At 41.1% G+C, this 18,255-nt stretch overlaps 1 protein-coding gene across 2 annotated transcripts; it reads right to left on the reverse strand.

Annotated features, from left to right (window-relative positions):
• Window positions 1–7,747: 7,747 nt before the first annotated feature.
• Window positions 7,748–12,998, reverse strand: LOC136486507 (probable magnesium transporter NIPA4). Of its 2 annotated transcripts, XM_066483411.1 has the most exons (10): window positions 12,667–12,998; window positions 11,612–11,668; window positions 10,672–10,762; window positions 10,427–10,587; window positions 10,159–10,286; window positions 9,913–10,050; window positions 9,133–9,225; window positions 8,537–8,642; window positions 8,331–8,458; window positions 7,748–8,239 (listed from the first exon to the last, which is right to left on the reverse strand). In XM_066483411.1, the coding sequence occupies exons 1-10, from the start codon at window positions 12,923–12,925 to the stop codon at window positions 8,201–8,203; spliced, it is 1,200 nt and encodes a 399-aa protein (XP_066339508.1). In that variant the 5' UTR covers window positions 12,926–12,998; the 3' UTR covers window positions 7,748–8,200. The 2 variants fall into 2 exon arrangements, with proteins under 2 accessions (XP_066339508.1, XP_066339507.1); XM_066483410.1 differs by having other exon boundaries at window positions 7,748–8,458; window positions 12,667–12,997.
• Between the last annotated feature and the right edge of the window lie 5,257 nt (window positions 12,999–18,255).

Raw genomic sequence — 18,255 nt, forward strand, 5'->3', positions numbered from 1 at the left:
TCTTCAATATGCATCTTAAATTCTTCTATATCTTTAGGTGTTGCTTCTATAGGACTTGTCTTAATTATATAGTTAGGATTTCTTATGTTAATTTTACATAATAAACTATTTTTGTCCCAATGCTTCATTGGTATTTCTCCGATTATCTGAATATCTTCCAATCTTGTTATAATTTTATCTATATCCTTTTTAGATTTTATATCTCTATACCAATTTGGTGCTAATGATTGCAGACTGATACATTCTATGTATGAGTTTGCTATATGAAATTCTTCTATATTTTCACCTAACTCTTCATCTATATGATTATCAGGGACCTTTTCATCAGATCCTTGGAGTTCTAGGTTGGTCTTTCTTGGATTAGAATTTATAGTCTTTCGTACTTCTGTTATATATGAAATGTTGTCTTGATAAGGAATAAATGTTATACCTTGCTCATGTACGATAGTTGTTTGTAAAGAGAATTGTAGAAATCTTAATCCTAATATCATATCATCATGTATCATAGATAGATCTCTTATTGTAATTTCATCCATTATATATTTTGTGTTATTTATTTGTACTTCAACATCATAAGCTAGTTGATTATGAACCTTTTTTATCCCAGACATATCAGTAGATATTTCTGCTTTATCTTGATCTATTGTATGAACTATTTCGGGACATTTTGCAAAATATTTATCATGTATAATATTTTTTGTACAACCGGTGTCTACTAGCGCTAATATTTTATAAGAAATATTAGGCGTTAATTTTACTTTTACAGGTATTCTTATTCTTATAATTTCTTTAAATGGTAATCTTACTATATATTTGCTACCAAAGTTTATTATGGCTTCTTTTAATTGTATCGCTTTATCATTTTTTCTATTTAACATAGCTTGATCCTTTAACTCGGTAAGGCCTCTATGATTTTCTTCTATCTTATTAGCTTCATTGAGTTCTATTCTACTCTTTAGCTCTTCTAATTCTGTTTCTAAGCTATTTATTCTATTCTCTAAATTTTTGACTCTGCTTGCTAATAATTTATCATCTGATTCTAGTTCTACTTCTTGTCTCTATTTTTTGTTAGTGATTTTTAGGCATGAAGCACATGCTTGTTTTAAACATTTACTACATGTAAGTCTATTTTCTTGACTAGGGTAAAATATACAAAAAGCACATTTTATATTATAATCCCCTCTTCCTTTTATCTAATCGTGCTCACAGTCTTCTTGATTCATTAATTCTATTTTTGTTTCCTTTGAACTCTTAATATTTTTAGATATTATATCTAACCCTTCCATTGCATTATCTAGATTGCGTAAGTCTTCATCATCTAAAGAGCCTATAAAATCTTGGTAACTCTGAGCATTATTTTTTTCTTCTTCATAACTTTCTAATAAAAACTTATTATTAATCTCCCATTGCTCTTCTTCATTTGTAATGTATTCAATATTATTCATCAGCGCAACTTCTTCAACTTTATGAGACTCTTTGTCTTTAGTTTTTAACTCATCTTCTTGTTTTTTTTTCACAACAGGTGTTTTAAAATATTTATTCTTTAGTTCTCTATCTTTCTTGATATTATTAAGTCTATATAACTCTCGTCTAAAGTAGAGTTCCTTTTCTCTTATGGCAGACCATTCACATAACATAGATGTATTATATTCATTAGGAATCTTATTTAATTTTTTCTCGTAATATTGAATCTCACTGTCTAAAGTTTCTATTATTAGTAAAGTTTTTGACTAAGGTTATTATGGCGACTTGTTTAAACTTGGCAATATAATTAACTCCCTTAAACTCAAAATTTAATGACCTGGCTCTGATACCACTGCATACAGGGGTCCGTATTTCAGCGATAACTCGGACAGATTCAAAATTCGAATTCTAAAATTTTGAGTTACTATTCATAGCACTATTCAAAATTCAGTGTTCACTATTCAAATTCACGATTACTATTCAAATTCATGATATGAACAGTGCGTGAGCACTCACCCTAGAGTTGCTCAACCACTTTACTATACACACACACACACACACACACATGATTTATTTGCTAACACGGTCATGTTCCACTATGTTAATACTTAGTTTAGATATACTTTCAAATGGCTACACAGATCACATGGCATATTTGATCACAATACCATACAAGAATTAAATGTTACAGATAGCCTATAAAATGGTCAAATGAAACTATGCATTGAGAAAGCTAGTTTTATACTTCAGTTTCAATATGTAAAGCTGACGTGACTTTGTTGGAAACTAGGATATGAAACCTTCCATTGAGACTGGCCTAATAGTGTAACACTGATGGGCAAACAAAGTGATAGTATTTTTGCTATACTTCAAAAATATTGTAGAAATGCAAACAAAGTATGTCCAGTTATATGTTTAAGTGTATGATTACCAAGAAAGTGATAATATTTTTGGGTCGACCTCACAGTACCCATTAGGCCAGCGAGGCCGAAGGATTTTTTTTTCATATTTGGGTCGGCCCATGGCCTTGCAAATTGGCCGGCCATGAGGCCACAGTGCCAGGTCCGGACCGACCCATTCCCATCCTAAAATAACATCTATATTGAAAGTTTATATAATTCAATTGTTGCTTTTGCTAACCTGTGAGGGTGGCCAGCCTGGATAATGATCCAACGTGTACTGCTTTCCAACCATCAATTAGGTAGAAATTTCATCGTCATATATTCATATGGGCCTAAGAAGATAGTGATCTAAAATGTCAATCATGAAACTTTCTTTGAAAAACACATACAACAAAAAAGAATTTTTATGAGAGGTCGAAGTCGTACATGTAGAGTAGTACGGTGGTCCTATTCGGTCGGGCAGTACGGTGCATAGGTCAATTATTTTAAATATAGCCCCTTTAGATAAAATTTATTTTAATACCAAGAAGAGAAAATTAGGATTCTTGTCGTTTTGCATAAAACCGCATGCTATCAATGTTGCATGGGACCCCTGTTGTTGCCAGTCACACCTCGAAATTTTCAATTTTGGATTGTGAATAGAAAACACTAAATAAAATAAATGATTTAATAATTTTCTAAAATTTTCCAAGATTTTATTTAGTTTGTTGTTAATTTAAGAGAAGTAAAATGTGGTTTATAAAATTTTTACAAGTAAATGAAAATGAGTTGATTCATTTAAGTTGGCTCCATATTTAACTTGTCCCTTTTTTTCAAAAAAAAATAGATCTTCCAAAATGAGTTATGAAATATTTTCAAAAGTATTTGAAAATGTGATTCAAATGCTTGGATTAAAAAGGATTTGATAATGTACTTAAAAAGGTCTGAAAATAAGCTGGTCTAAAAATATTTGCTTTGTTTTTCAATTGAAAAGTTTATCTATTCAAAAGGCTTTGCTTCGATTTTGTTTTGATGGCTTTGAAATAAAAAAGAGTTTTATTTGGAAAACTCCCTCCTCAGTTTCTTTTTTTTAATCCCTCCTCAGTTTCTGGCCCGAAGCGGCCCTTCTGCTCCCTCCCCCGGCCTGCTCCCTTCCTCCAAGGCCTGTTTTCTCCTGCAAAGCACATACCGGCCCAGCTCCACCACTCCCTATCAGTCGCAAGGCAAAAGCCCAGTGCGACAGCTCAGCACACCCCTTCGACCTAGCAGGAAACCGGGCCCGCGTGGAGCACCCCTCTCCCTGGGTTCTCTCTCTAACGCCACGGAGCTCGTAGAGCTACAGGCAAAGGGCGTGCTGTTTGCTTTACATCCAAAATTCATCATGCCAAAAGTTAAATAAAAATATTGCCATAGATTTGGCAAGCCAAATATGAGAGTTTGGCAAGTTTTGGTAGCAAACCAAATAGTAGTCAAAATCATGATTTGCTAAATCATTAGCATATCAAATTTTAGAAGCGAACCGATCGGACCCAAAGAATCCCCTCAACAAAAAAACTACAGGCAAAGAAACTGCTTCACCAGTCAATTTGAGCTGTGCCAAATGAAAACTAAATATCATCATCTATCTATAAGTCTATAACCAGCATCCGGCCACCACTGGAATTTTGAGTTTTACTACTATCAGGCAAACAGACGGTCTTACTATCCCGACAGAAGTTTAACTCAGGACAAAAGTCAGCTTCGACTCCCCTCGCCCATTGTTGGGTACAGTCTGATCAAGGACAGAGGCTCAGGACAAAAGTGAGCTCTGATCAAGGACAGAGGAGAGAAGACAATTACACATCAATCTGATCTAGGATTGGCACTCCAAAGTCCAAAAGCAAGATGGTGAGGTGCAGGGCAACAACATCGTGAGCCTGTTTGACCCCTTCCTGCACAGCAGACACTCAACATCGCCGGCATTGCACTGATGATGCAATGTGTATATAAAAGCACACAAGTGCAGACTGCAAAGCTCATGGTAGCATACTAAACAGGAGAACCAAGAGCAGCCATGAGGCATGCTCTTACTGCTGTTTCCTGGGCTCCTTCATGTGTTCACAGCGACCACCATGCCATCACCACCACAACTGAACATAGTGCAATACAACATCATGAGGGATGTTTCAAGAATGCTGTTGTGGTGGCTTCATCATCCAGGACAACGAACTGAAACACCAGCTCCAATCCATGGCAGTGGAATGGAGTCAACTGGTGGCTCCACTCCTGACTCAAGTTCCTCTGTGTCTGAGGTCGTCACAGCACTATCCACATCAGGATTTGGCCTCTCCAATGCCACCATCCGGACCAAATCTCTCCTTGCCCCACATTTATACCTTGTAATCTCTTGATCTATCGAACAACTTCTTCACCAGTTTGTCAGACCAAATATCTCCTTGCCCCATGAAGGCTTGAGTGCGAATGCTAAATTTCAGCAACAATAGGCTTTCTGCTCAACCTGCAAATTCTCCGGCTTTCCCAATCTTGAGGTTCTTTATTGTCCTTCAACTTTTAAGTTCCCAACTAAGTTATTACCAAGATTGAAGAGTTTGAACCTTAGATCCAATGACTTGAAAGGCCCTACCCCTACAACCATGGTTCCCTCTTTGGAGAAACTTGGCGTGTCAAACAATAGTTTCAGTGGTTACATTCCCATGGGTCTATTTGGGTAAAGAAATCTTACCATGTTAGACCTCAGCCAGGACAGTCTAGCAGGGGACATCCCAGATGAGTTCTTGAGCCTTCCAAGACCCAGCAATTGCTCCTGTCAGGCAACAACCTCAGCAGGGAAATGCCACAGAGCTTGCTGAACCTCGCCATGATGTGCAGATTTGCAGGGAATCAGAATAGATTTTAGGGCTCAATTCCACAAGGAATCACCAAGAACATCAGGATGTTAGATTTAAAACTCGACCTGCGGGGGTTATGACAGCCCCCGGGTTTAACCCCCGGGTTTTCCCTTTAAGAAGAAGATCTTCTCACACAGACCGGGAAAACCCCCAAACCCCCGCCCCCATCCTGACGCAGTGGTATCCGTTGCCCTGTGAGAACCGGGCCGGGCCATAACTGCGCTTTGGCACATGGGGACGGGCGAGGGGAATTTTTTAACCTCAGCCTGAAATTCGCTCCCACGGAGAGTCGAACTCAGGACCTGAGGAGTGCCGCTGGGTCACCTAACCGTTTGAGCTAGGCGCCCTTTGGCAGGATGTTAGATTTAAGCCACAGCAACCTCAGTTGGGAGATGCCCTCCAGTCTTCTCTCGCCTGATAATCTGGAGGCTGTTTTTGGCTTGAAGTGCCCATTCCTGGGACGCTACCTAGTAGGCCTGATAATTTGTGTATATATATTATACATGGCTTATCTAGAGTTGAATAACAATCAGATTGTGGTTGTTGGCTTCTATACCTTCACAGCTGGGGAAATGCAGTAGTTTAAATCTCCTAGACTTGTCATCTAATAAGCTGCAGAGTGCTCTACCTGCTGAGCTGGGAATCACTGACCGGGGCTGGTCATGATGAAGCTCCAAATGAACAATCTTAATGGACATGTCCCAAATTCATTTTCCAATATGAATAAACTGGAAGTAGTTTACCTGGGTCAGAACTCATTTATTACTGGATATATGCCTTCCGCGGTTATTCAGTTGCCAATTCTCTGCTATACAAATTTGCATGGCAAACACTTCGATCAGTTCACAGTTTCTAATAACTCCTGATCTCAGGAACAATGAGCTAACAGGAACCATTCCTGTGATGCCAACGAAATCGAGTTTTATTGAACTAGGTCACAACTATCTTGATGGGTATATTCCTTCAAACATTGGGAATTTGGAATGTTCAACAGTTTTTTCATCTTCCACTCAAACAAAAACCTATAGGGTCAGGTACCGTCCTCACTTGCAAGCCTGCAAATGTTTAACATATCTGTTCCTTTCTTTCAACCAACTCTCAGAGCCCTTGCCTGACTTTCCTAGAAGGCTAGAAGGATGATGCTTAATGTGACTGGAAATCCAGGCCTCAAAAAAGGTACAGAAGATAGCAAGACTACAGACAATATCCCACACACTGAAGATGACTTCAGGTCAGCTATTTGGGTTGCAGCAGTTTCTTTTGTAGTTGGGGGTGCAATCGCCTTTTATGTGGCTCCTGTCACAATGTAACAATCTCAAGATCAAAGGAGTCGTTGCAGTTGACAAACACAGACACAAATCTGTTATTGTCACTCTATCAACCACTGTGATTGTCACACTACACAAGTAGTCATCTGATTCAGTTCAACCCTCTGATGCATGTAGCTGTTCTTCATCATGATAACAGAAACAATTCATGTCCAAGGTGGCAATATTTATATTGTACTGGGATAAGCATCATAACAATTCAAAACTTGGTTGCAAGTTCTTGTAAGTAGTTCACAGACATATTATAACTGATCCATGGTACGATATCATTCTCTTCATGTAGAATAACTTTTTGAAAAGTCATATTTAGGTAAGGAATGACATGTAACACGGGCCATTTGATAATTGAAACAAAAACATGATGACATCAAACCCTAAACAACAAAGCTGATGTTCCTTAGAAATAAACAAAATGGAGCTTTCACAAAAAAAGAGAAACTAAGTTCCCGTGAGGCCATGACCAATTCATTATCTAGGATTATGCTTGATGTAAAAAATCATATCATATCACACATCAGTTAGGAGACATTTAATCATGCACAAAATGAGCACAGCACAGCTCAACGTTAAAGTACCTGCATATACACCACAATCATACAGTCCTATTTTAGATGTACCTGCAACATATTGGGTTTAAGCTTAGAACAGGTTTTTTTTTTCTAATCATATACACCACAATACATTATCCACAATCCAAGTTGAGGTAAATTTTTCACAAGAACTGTTGCACTTAACTTTTTTAAAACAAGTTCAGCAGATTTTCTAAGCAAGAATAGTAGAACCTACAAAGGAGTAATCATAAAAAGGCTGTAGCAAATAGTAGCAACAAGGAGCAACAAAAAAAAAAGGCAAAAACAGTTTATACAAGAATGCTTTCTTTACCTCAGATTGATGACTAAGTAGAAGAATATGTTTGAGGAGAAACTCTTTGGTCCTCCCTTAAAAAACCACTTCCATTTCTTTCTGCATCCAGGTATCCTGCAAACTTACAAAGTATGGCAACTACTACAAATTTAAAGCATTGGCTGTATACTTGTAATAACTATACAAGCAAACCTTCCTGCTTTAATCACACTTATGGTCCCAAAAATGCATTTTTAAACAGTAAACACTATTAAGAATGAAAAACAATGGTTATCAATGAGGCACATACTCAGAAAAATATTAACAGTGTGAGACATGTGAATTAGAATGATCAACAGTTTATCCAAAGGGGTCCCTTATCACAAAATCTGAATTGATATACTTACACAGACTAAGTATACACAATGACAACTGGGCAGCAATTTGAGGTAATTACAGGTAAAACTGAAGCCTGACGTTTCTATATGGCATCATCCTAGTAGAAATCATATAAGATCACATTGCAGATACCACATGACGTCCTAAAATGAGGGGAAAAAATAGTATAGTTGGTGACACCACTGTATCTAAGTACACTTCGAATGCTTTTCTGGAACCAGTATATTCCTGGATGACTAGCACTTAATTGGCCTGAATGTGGCATCCTTCTGGCTTGTTCCTTCGCTAAAATCATCATCAAGATACAGGCAAACCACAGTTGACAACTTATAATCCGTAGTATCAATCTATCCAAGGCCGGGTTGACATAAAGCTGCTAACTCCAGTTCTACATCAATCAATCATGTCTGAGAGCAAAATGATTCTCAACAGCTTCCTGCCAAATGTTGGCCAAGAATTATCTATCAGACCATACTTGAGTATTTGTATCTAAGAAGATGCTCTTCCTTTAGGTAACCATTTTCAACCTTGGGAAGTGACAACGTCAAGGTCTCATCATCTATAGAATCTTGACATTTTAGTGGCATGACTTCAATTGCAAACGCATTCTGACTAGCATGCTTTGGCCGTCGTGTGGACAAACATTGTCCAGGACCTGTTTGAAAAGAAAATTTCAAAAGACAAAACCAAACATTCTCAAGGGGTTTGTAAAAATTCATGAATCGTGACATACTATCAGTCATATCTTTTGTCTTGTGAAGAAGAAACGTCCCAGATAGGATAGTCATGAAGCCACACATCTCTGTAACAATTTGTGTTGGATTTTGATGGTCCCAATCCTGCACATCAAGAAACAAAGCGCTGATAAACTAAGATATACATTTGATGCAGTAGGTAATTCACATAAAAGGCATGATCACCATGCATATATACATATAGAGAGAGAAAAAGAGAATTATGTCAATATATAGATAGAACTAGCACAACTTCTACAAGTATATATATAAAGAATAGAAGACACTAATGTGTGAACTTCTGTTAGTTAGTATGGCCTTATGATCCAGTTACAAAGGATCCTGGAGCCTGTATCTGGCAAGCCACTAATGTGTGAACTTCTGTTAGTTAATATACTGAAAGCAAAATGCCTATCATTGTGAGATCTAGTTTCTAGTAAACCATCCCCACTTATAGGAACAATATATAGTTAGATCAAGGCAAGAATAGAATCAAACAGCAAGCAAGTGAATTTCTTAACTTTTTTCAACAAAAACATTCACTTAACAACAATAAACGATAATGGTTTCTCATGAAAGTAATAAAATGGGTTACCTTGAACATTATCACACTGGCTATAATTGTTAGTGATGTAAACATCACGTAATATATTGGTGAGACAACTGCTGTATTAAATGTATCCAATGCCTGCAATTTAAAGAGGAAAGCACATTAACTTAGCTTGCATGAAATTCTTAACCATATTTTAAAATATTAGAAGACCAGCTTGATACAGTAAGAACTGCAAGCTACAGTTCAAAAACATAGGACAGATTATAAAATAAGCTGCGTACGCTTCCTTATGTTTGCATAACAGCATAAGTAATAACATCCCCCCCTTCCCTTATCAAAACCAAATATGTATCCTTCAGAAGGCAGATAATGCAACAAGTAATGAATTGGACAAGCTGCTTAAAGAACCCTTGCTAATCCAAAAGTCCAGATTCATATTTTGTATCAAAACTTGATCCTATATTAAGGAATCACTTCAAATGCTAATAGGTCTAGTATCTATTGTGTGCTCACAGAATGAGGTCTGGAATAAAGTAACATGGAAGCTTACAAGGCTAAATTCCATTCAGTTAGATGCATACTAGAAAGACATTCTGATGACTACAAATGCTGCTAAGCCACCCAGATATGCAACTTTTTAATGATTCTAGAAAGGACAGAAATAACTAAGGTAATAATCCCTTCAGTGAATTTGGTGAGCCTCATATGCTTATCATGGTGGTCAAACTTGCATGTTTCAGAAAAACTGGATACTTTCTATATCTAAATATGATTCGTTAATGTAGTCTATAATAAAAAAAAGTCGCTAAACAGAACAATTACCTTATTTAGATAGTTAATCTGGGTGCTCACACAGGTAGCTACAATTAGTGCAAAGGCCCAAGTCTGAGGATAGAATAATTGGTTTGTTCCTGAGAATGTTAGCTTCAAGGCAATTCCAAGAGCTCTTACACTCATAACCTGCACAACTTCCTACTATCAGATAGAAAAATGGTATTTTGTGAAATTCCAGTTGACAAACATAAAAAATATCATGCTTGATCCATATATACTTGGGAAAAAACATACCGTGAGTGATCCCAGAAGAGAACACACTCCAATGTACACCATTATGTTTGTTTGTCCATGATGAGGGACAACAAAATATATAAGCACTAAGGCTGCTGTAACTACTATAGCGGCATAGCAAAGGAAAGCTGCAAACACAAGGAACCGATAAATAATTAATAAATCTAGGTCATTGGAATTGTAACAAAGTCGTAATGCTGTTAACCAGTCTTGGTAGTACTCAGTATACTAAATACCTGTTTCCAAAAAAAAAAGGAATAGTAAATACCTGGTTCAGTTGCAAGATCCCAAACTTCCTTTACAGAATCAATGTCACGCTCTTGTGGAGCATGGAGCACAATTGTTATGGATCCGACAACACAGAGAACACAACCGAGTATACCAAATGTGTGCAGTTTCTCCTGTAGAATGGCATGTGCAAGTGCAGCGCTGCAGAAGTTACAAAAATTACCATTCAATTTAATAACTAGCTAGGTAAAGCTCAATGCTATTAAGTTTGACATAAACATGTACCTGATGATTATACTGAGTGCACCAAGAGGAGTGACAAGAATAGCAGGAGCGAACGCATAAGCAGCAAAATTGGCAATTTCACCTACAATCACTGTGCACAAAAGACATGTAAGTGGAAATATTTCAAGTTTCTCTCATTCAGAAAGCTTCAGTGACAGGTTCTCCTAGAAAAGGTTGTAGCAGCAGTTTAAAACAATTAGCAAACTTAGTATACTACATAATCTCATTCCGTCCACATCCTATTAAGTTCAGCAAAGATTTTGCAGAGAATGCCCTGGAAGGTCAAAGAGCCACAGGCATTGTTAACAATGAAGTGTACCATTCAGATGATAGGCCAGTATTGGTCCAGTAACAATTATCTTACTAATATCTGTATCTACATGCACCTATGAAACTATCAAGATCAACTTTCTTGAATGAATTCTTACTCTCCCTAATACAAATCGGCCATATGTATCTCAAATTCTCAGCATGATTTTTTTTTTTTTTTTTGCATTTTTTCTATAAGGAATATGAACATAGGCAGTGTTAGCAAAGCAGGGTGAGAAGTGAGAACCAACTAAACTCACTAGGGTTGGTAGGCCAAGCAAGAATAATAATAGGGAAAATATTCAAATGGAACATGACATACTTTAGATTAGAAGGAAAACACCAATAACCCCAATGTGGAAAAAGATTGCATACATATATTCCTTCCGTCCCAAAAAAGAATGCAATTTTAGGTTTTGGATGAGTCAAACTTTTCTAAGTTTTGACTAAGTTTTACAGGAAATGTTAGTAATTTTTTTGTATAAATTTGCTCAAACTTAAAAAAAAATTACCCCTCGGGAAGTGAGAATTGCATTCTTTTTTTGGACGGAGGGAGGAAGTGACAAAGGAACCAAAGGAATTTAGTAATATAAAACGTCAATGATTTAACAAGAATGGATAGAAGACTTACTAGAAATCATGCCTATCCACCAAAGAGGCTCCACTAAGTAAGAAAACCCGCCATATCCTGGTTTATGTACATAAAAACATATAATTAAGCTTGGCACTAAACTAAAGGAAAGCAAAAGGGCATAATTTATGAAATACAAATGAATAATATCAGTATATTTGCCAGGCTCGTCATCAGTCATGCAATGCAGTACTGTTAACAAAAACAAAGATTCACTCAACTTGTTTCTAATAAAAGCCATTGCAAATGCAAAACAAAAGTGGCAAACAAACGTTTTCGTCTTTGACTAGTTGAGCCCCCTTTGCAAGTTGCAACTGAAGAGCACAAGCAAACACCCTCGACTCGATTCGACCACTTATGCAGGCAAACTTTTTTGCATCACCATAGACCCCAAGTCTCCGGTAAGATATGCCTGGCCGTCAATGATTGCAACCTTTTTCTCCACCAAGCAAAGAGAATCAATCCATCCACCCAACGACAGTAGGAAGAATCAGGAAGGATCTTTGACTAAATTTATTGGGCTGGCTGACACAATCGAACTTTGCTCTCATGGTGGTCAATTTCCGCCATGACCAAATCTACCACGCCCAAAGAAATTAACCTTTTCTCCGTAGTCCACTTGGCTCCTCTGACAAACCAAATCAAGAAAAGAAAAGCTTCAACAAAGAAAACTCAGATCAGGATCCCCAAATTTCCACCATGAAAGTAATTTCTTGGACTCGACTGGACTTCCACCATCGAGAAGAACAGCCCATCACATTTTTTTTCTACCGCGGGAGATCCCTCTCACCAACCAAACCAACAACAGCCACCCGAAACCGCGTTGCAAGGGGAACCCAAAAAAAAAAGAACAAGAAATCAATTTCAAAGCTTCAACCCGATTCCCAGTAGCCAGCTAAGCAACCACATGGCTGGCACACAGCCCAACAACTCGACGCCTCGCCGTCGTGCGAGCCAACCAACCCAGCGCGCGCACCCACCATCCTGGGAGGAGGAGATCCAGACACCAGCGCGGGCATCCACCGACGGACGCGGCGAGCAGAGCCCTCACTCACCCGCGCGGACGCCGGAGTCGGCGGCCCTCCTGAGCCCCATCTTCTTGACGATGAAGCTGGCCCCGATGAAGGCGCTCGACGACACCGCGAGGACCAGGCCCTTGGCGTTGTCCGACGACATGCCCCCGCCGCGCCCGGCCGCCGAGGAAGCCGGCGCCGCCATCTTCTTCCCCCGCGCGCCCCCGGTTCCGGCGTCACTACAAGACCGCTGATTCAGGCGCCTACGACTCCGCCGCCGCCGCCACCCACCAGTCGGCATGTGGAGTGTGAGCGGAGGAGAGGAGGAGCGGTCGGAACTCGGAAGCGGGAGGAAAAAGAGCGAAGACGAAGAAGTGGAATTTTAAGGGGCCCGGACTTTTATATGCCGCGTAGCCCTTGGGAGAATCTCATATTTGCATCTGGGTTTTTTTACAAAAAAAAAAAAATCTCTAAAAATCCTATCAATTTTCAGAGTTTAAAAAGGGTCCATATCTATATTTATATTATATTATATCTATGTTTTTTTATAGTAAAAAGAGGAAAAAAGGTAAATGGTTCCTCTGTCTTTTTTTACTTTTTAATAAAGTGTCATCATGTCAGTCTTGATCCTTATTCAACACAGACTCGCGTCTCGTACTCATATAAGCTAAAAACACACGTGTTTGTGCGTCCAGTGATAGTACAAGGTTCTATTATAACCGTTACATAAATCGCCGAGCCATAAATCATTCATATCACCGTGGAACAAGGTTTTTACATTTCGTTTTTACAACACAGGCGTATCTACTAGTAAGGGTATTTGGTCTGGCTCACCACTACAAAGCCATTAAGAGAATCTACAACAATCTCTTAATAATCTGTCATCCAATTTATAGGTATTCGGTAGCCTAATATTTTTTTATAAATATATTGATAGAGTTGTTATCCTAGTATCCCAATATATCTCCCCTAATACCTATTTGAAAGGTGGCCCCTAAGATATGTAGGAGGAAGATGGCTGGAAATTAACAGTTTGAGTGAGCTCATGCTATTGGGTGACATACAATTCCCCTTTTATTTGAGAGTATATAAGAAAAATGTTTGTCGCCACAAACAAAAAAGAGAGAGATATTAGAGGACTGTTAGAACAAAGAAAAATTATAGTTACCTCTAATATATCAATTTTATACAGATAGATAGGAGATATTGAAGAATCACTAGAGATGCTCTAGTAGATAAAGGAAAGGTCATATTGGCACCTCAACCTCAATCTTCCTCCTTCCACCTCCCTTCATCGCTTCACATGCTCTTTCTTCCTTGTAGCGAGAATTGCCGCATGCTCTCCTTCTTTCGCCACCATCCCACCTAGCAATGGTGATGCCACTATCGCTAGAGTCACAGGTCTTCAATGAAAATAAAACAAATACCTCATTCGGTACAAATTGTAAGTTATTATGGCCTTTTAATGTACATTGTCTTTAGTACATACCTAAATATAGCGTTTATGTCTAAATATATAGTAAAAAACTATATACCTAGAAAAGACAGAACGACTTGCAACTTAGAATGAAAGGAGTACTAGCTATATTTACTTATAGGTACATAAAAGAAAGAAAATAAAATTAATATTTCATTTCTATGAAGAGAACACAAGAAACATGTATGTTATATTGTTTGTGTGATTTTACTGTAAAAATTACATGCTTTCATGGGTTGTTTACTTCAACAAAACATATAAGGTACTTAATTTGAACTAGACTTGAGAATTTAGCCTAACCCATATATGGCTTGAAGCTCGCGTACGACTAGAACTACTTATTCATGGGATTGGGCAAAGACACAAGTAAGCACAAAACTATGACTATAACTGTTTTTCTAGGCCCGTTTGAATTCTTGGAATTGAATTCATTTTAAGAATCATAACTAAGACACATATTAATTAAGCTAATATGATTGTATATAGATTATATTTGTAAATTATTGTTGGCTATACGAGAGATACTTATATATTGTATTTCTACCGTAGGTGAGTGAGTCAAAGAGCATGTTATAAGTTGCAAAGTAGAAATATAGAATGGTGATACATAGAATCAATTTCCATCATCACTGTGGGGGTACGACCCCGGATACCCACGGCAGACCACATGGACTACGCCCTCAGGGGTGGCCCTAGCCCACAAGACGAAGCCTTGCGGTGCACGATTCTGGACGGCGCCTTCCGCAAGACATTTGGAAGATATCATGAAGATACTACGAGATCTGTTAGGATATGTATGATCCTAAGATTCCTGTAATCAGTTATTACTTTCCGGTTATCTCTCATATCTAACCGATTTGTAATCCTACTCCCCGAACTATATAAGGCGGGCAGGGACCCCCTCCAAACACACGCAATATCATACGATAGCTAATACAAACCAACAGACCACAGGAGTAGGGTATTACATCAAACTGACGGTCTGAATCTGTCTAACTCGTGTGTCTCTGTTGCCTTCTTGTTCTTGATCTCACGCTCCCCTACCGATCAATCTACCTTCGTGGGATACCCCTCGGAGGACTGTCAACGATATTCTGTCGATAGTTGGTGCGCCAGGTAGGGGTGTGTGTGCTGTTTCCTCATTGAACAAGATGGTTTTTTCCGTAAGCTCTTCGTCCCTCCCGTAGCCCGGCCAAATCTTCACGGTCGGATCGATCTCATGGACCATCAACGCTGACGGAGTCGGAGAGCTCCTTGAGCTGGTGCAGATCAATTCTGCTCCGATCATCCCCGCACCTACGACTGCAGATCTGATCTCGGAACCGCTTCCGAGGCCTCCTTCATCAACAACTCGCCGCCCGCTTCCTCGCTACCAAAGGAGGCAGATCAACAACGATGATCTGATCGAATCCATCGATTAGGTCGGTCTGAAGCTCGCTGATTGTCTCTCCATCGCCGAATCAGCTCTGGACACTTTAGTTCAGCGCCGACCACCCTCCGATCCAAATCTATCAAAGGCTGCCCGGAAAACTCCAGGAGTTGTGGCTCTGCCCTTTGGGCTCACCAACGTCGCTGCCACTTGCCAAGACGCCCTGAGGGGCAAATTCGTCGACCAGGTGGAATGCGCCCATCTACTCGCCGACTAGATCGCCGTCTAGCCTTCGCCAGCCGTCAACATGCTACACTTAGGCTGGTGCCCTAGAGTGCCCCTCCAGGTCATCCCGGAGGAAAATCCAGGCTCCAAGTCTCAGGGCTCTACAGAGACCCTCGCCGAAACCTTCTTCGAGAAACTCCTTCTCCCACCCTTCTAGGGTGGTGCGATCTTCAACGTCAGCGTCGACAGCCCTCCTCGGAATGGCAAAACCAAGGAGGAGCACGTTGCTTGGGAGAATCAGAACATCAACCATGCGCAGCACCGAGAAAACGAGGCAGCCACTGCGAGGGCCGAGGCTGTTCAGAATAATCGGCTCGATTCATAGGGAAGACCGCTCCCGCTCCACCGTGACCTCGATGAAGAATTTCTTCGCGTTGACGGCCACAACGTCTTCAAGACTCCAAGCGCCAATCTGGCAGTGGCCACCAATGAGCTTGCTCGCCTCCCATAGATGCTCGAGCTTGCTAAGGTTGCCGCCATGCTTAAAGCGGCACACTGTTAGGTTAATAAGATTCACAAGGATCAGAGACCTTCATGCTCTACGAGCATGATTCCCCGATCAGTTGCGCCGAGATCTAATCACTACCCCAGCCAAAGTTGTTTCGCCGACCAGTCGCTACCTCTCTAAGAGGGAGCCAGGGGCCATCGCGTCGAACACCATCACCAATACGACAAGGAGGTCGAACAGGATGCTCGAGTGCACCTCAGCAACCTCCAGGATACGTGATGGTGTATTGAGCAATGTCGTTTCGGTCACCATAAAGACGAAGTACGTCGCTGCTAGGAGTACGAGTAGGAGTACGGCGACCCGGACTCAGCCCTCGAGCCTATCGTTGATGGCAACACTGCAGACAACAGTGTCGACAACCCTGAGGGGCCTCCAGCTTTCACAAGGGCACTCTGAACACTTTGGTGGCCCCGTGGTTTTAAGATCACTAGGGTCGAGCTCTACGAAGGAAGGATGAACCCGACACAGTGGCTACAGGCTTACGCCACTGCTATCCGTGCCACCGGAGGAGACACCAATGTCGTGGCAAATTATCTCCCCATCATGCTCACGCCACCTGCCATGAGCTGGTTTACCAGCCTCGTGTCGGACTCCATCGGATCCTGGGAAGAGCTGAAGAAAGTCTTCACCGACAACTATATGGCCACGTGTACTCGACCTGGCACCAAGCATGATCTCAACCGCATCAACCAGAAGCCGTCTGAGCTCCTCTGTAGCTACATTCGATGTTTCTCCGAGATGAGGAATTCTATTCCCAACATCATGGAAGCTGAGGTCATCACCGCCTTCATCCGAGGACTCCACCATCGCGAGCTTTGCTCCAAATTCAACCACAAGCCACCCACTGGCATCGGCGAGATGATCACTATGGCCAACCAGTACACCGACACCAAGGAAGCCGAGGTGCGCTTCAATGAGGATGTGGGCACTCATCGCCCATCTCGCCACTACGACGACCGCCCCGACGACCGACGCCACAGCGACCACCGCCTCGACGACCGTAGCTACCATCGCGACAGCGGTCGTGATCAGACAGAAGGACCTAGGCCTGGACAAAATCATCGCCGCTGGCCAGACCACATCATCACCGCCGTCAGTCAACCTCACGCCAAGCGCAACTATGACAAACAGTACCAAAAGATTCTCTATGGCCCGTGCCCTCTTCACAAGAACACCAAACACAAGATGAAGAACTGCTTTGGTTTGGCTAAGGAGATTTAGGACAAGAAGCTGGACGACGACGCCAATGATGGAGCTAGAGGTCGCCGACCACCCGGGGGCAACAACAATGCCTTCCAGGACCACGACAAGGTGGTCGCCACCATCTTTGGGGGCCTCGCCTCCACTGAGAGCAGAAGAGAATGGAAGCTCGTCGCATGGCGGGTGCTCTCTGTCACTATGGAAGACACCACCGCCAACCCCAGCTATCGTCCATGGTCTAAGGTCTCCATCACCTTCAGTAGGGCCGACCAGTGGGCGGATATTCCCTACATAGGGCATTTTCCCCTCATCCTCGACGTAACCGTACAGAAGGTGCTCTTTAGAAAAGTGCTCGTCGACAGTGGGACCGCTCTAAATCTCCTCTTCGCCGGAGCTCTAAAAGAGCTAGGCCTCGGTTTGTCAGATCTCACACCCTCCGACTCCTCCTTTTGAGGTGTGGTACCTGGTAGGGCCTCCAAACTGCTTGGAGAGATTACCCTACCAGTACAGTTCGGCATGGCAAGCAACTACCACGTCAAACACATCAACTTCTACGTCGCCGACTTCGACACCGCCTACCACGCCATACTTGGTCGGTCAGCTCTGGCCAAATTCATGGTCATGCCGCACTATGCCTATCTGGTGCTGAAGATGCCTTCGCCTGCTGTAGTCTTGGCCTGCGGGCCAACCTCTCCATCGCCTATGCCTGCGAGACAGAGAGTCTCGCCCTCGCCGAAGCTACCGACCTCTTCATCTAGATGGCTAGCGTGGTCACCAAAGCCAAGATGGTGC

The sequence above is a fragment of the Miscanthus floridulus genome, chromosome 10, assembly GCF_019320115.1.
Source record: "Miscanthus floridulus cultivar M001 chromosome 10, ASM1932011v1, whole genome shotgun sequence".
Taxonomy (NCBI): Eukaryota; Viridiplantae; Streptophyta; class Magnoliopsida; order Poales; family Poaceae; genus Miscanthus; species Miscanthus floridulus.

Excerpts from the sequence above, each read along its gene's own strand:
- LOC136486507 (XM_066483410.1), bottom strand. The coding sequence starts at position 12,925 with ATGCCGACTGGTGGGTGGCGGCGGCGGCGGAGTCGTAGGCGCCTGAAT. Across the intron at positions 10,051-10,158 it reads CTCTTCTGGGATCACTCACG|GTTATGAGTGTAAGAGCTCT; the intron begins GTATGTTTTTTC and ends GAAGTTGTGCAG. Across the intron at positions 9,226-9,912 it reads AGATTAACTATCTAAATAAG|GCATTGGATACATTTAATAC; the intron begins GTAATTGTTCTG and ends TTTAAATTGCAG.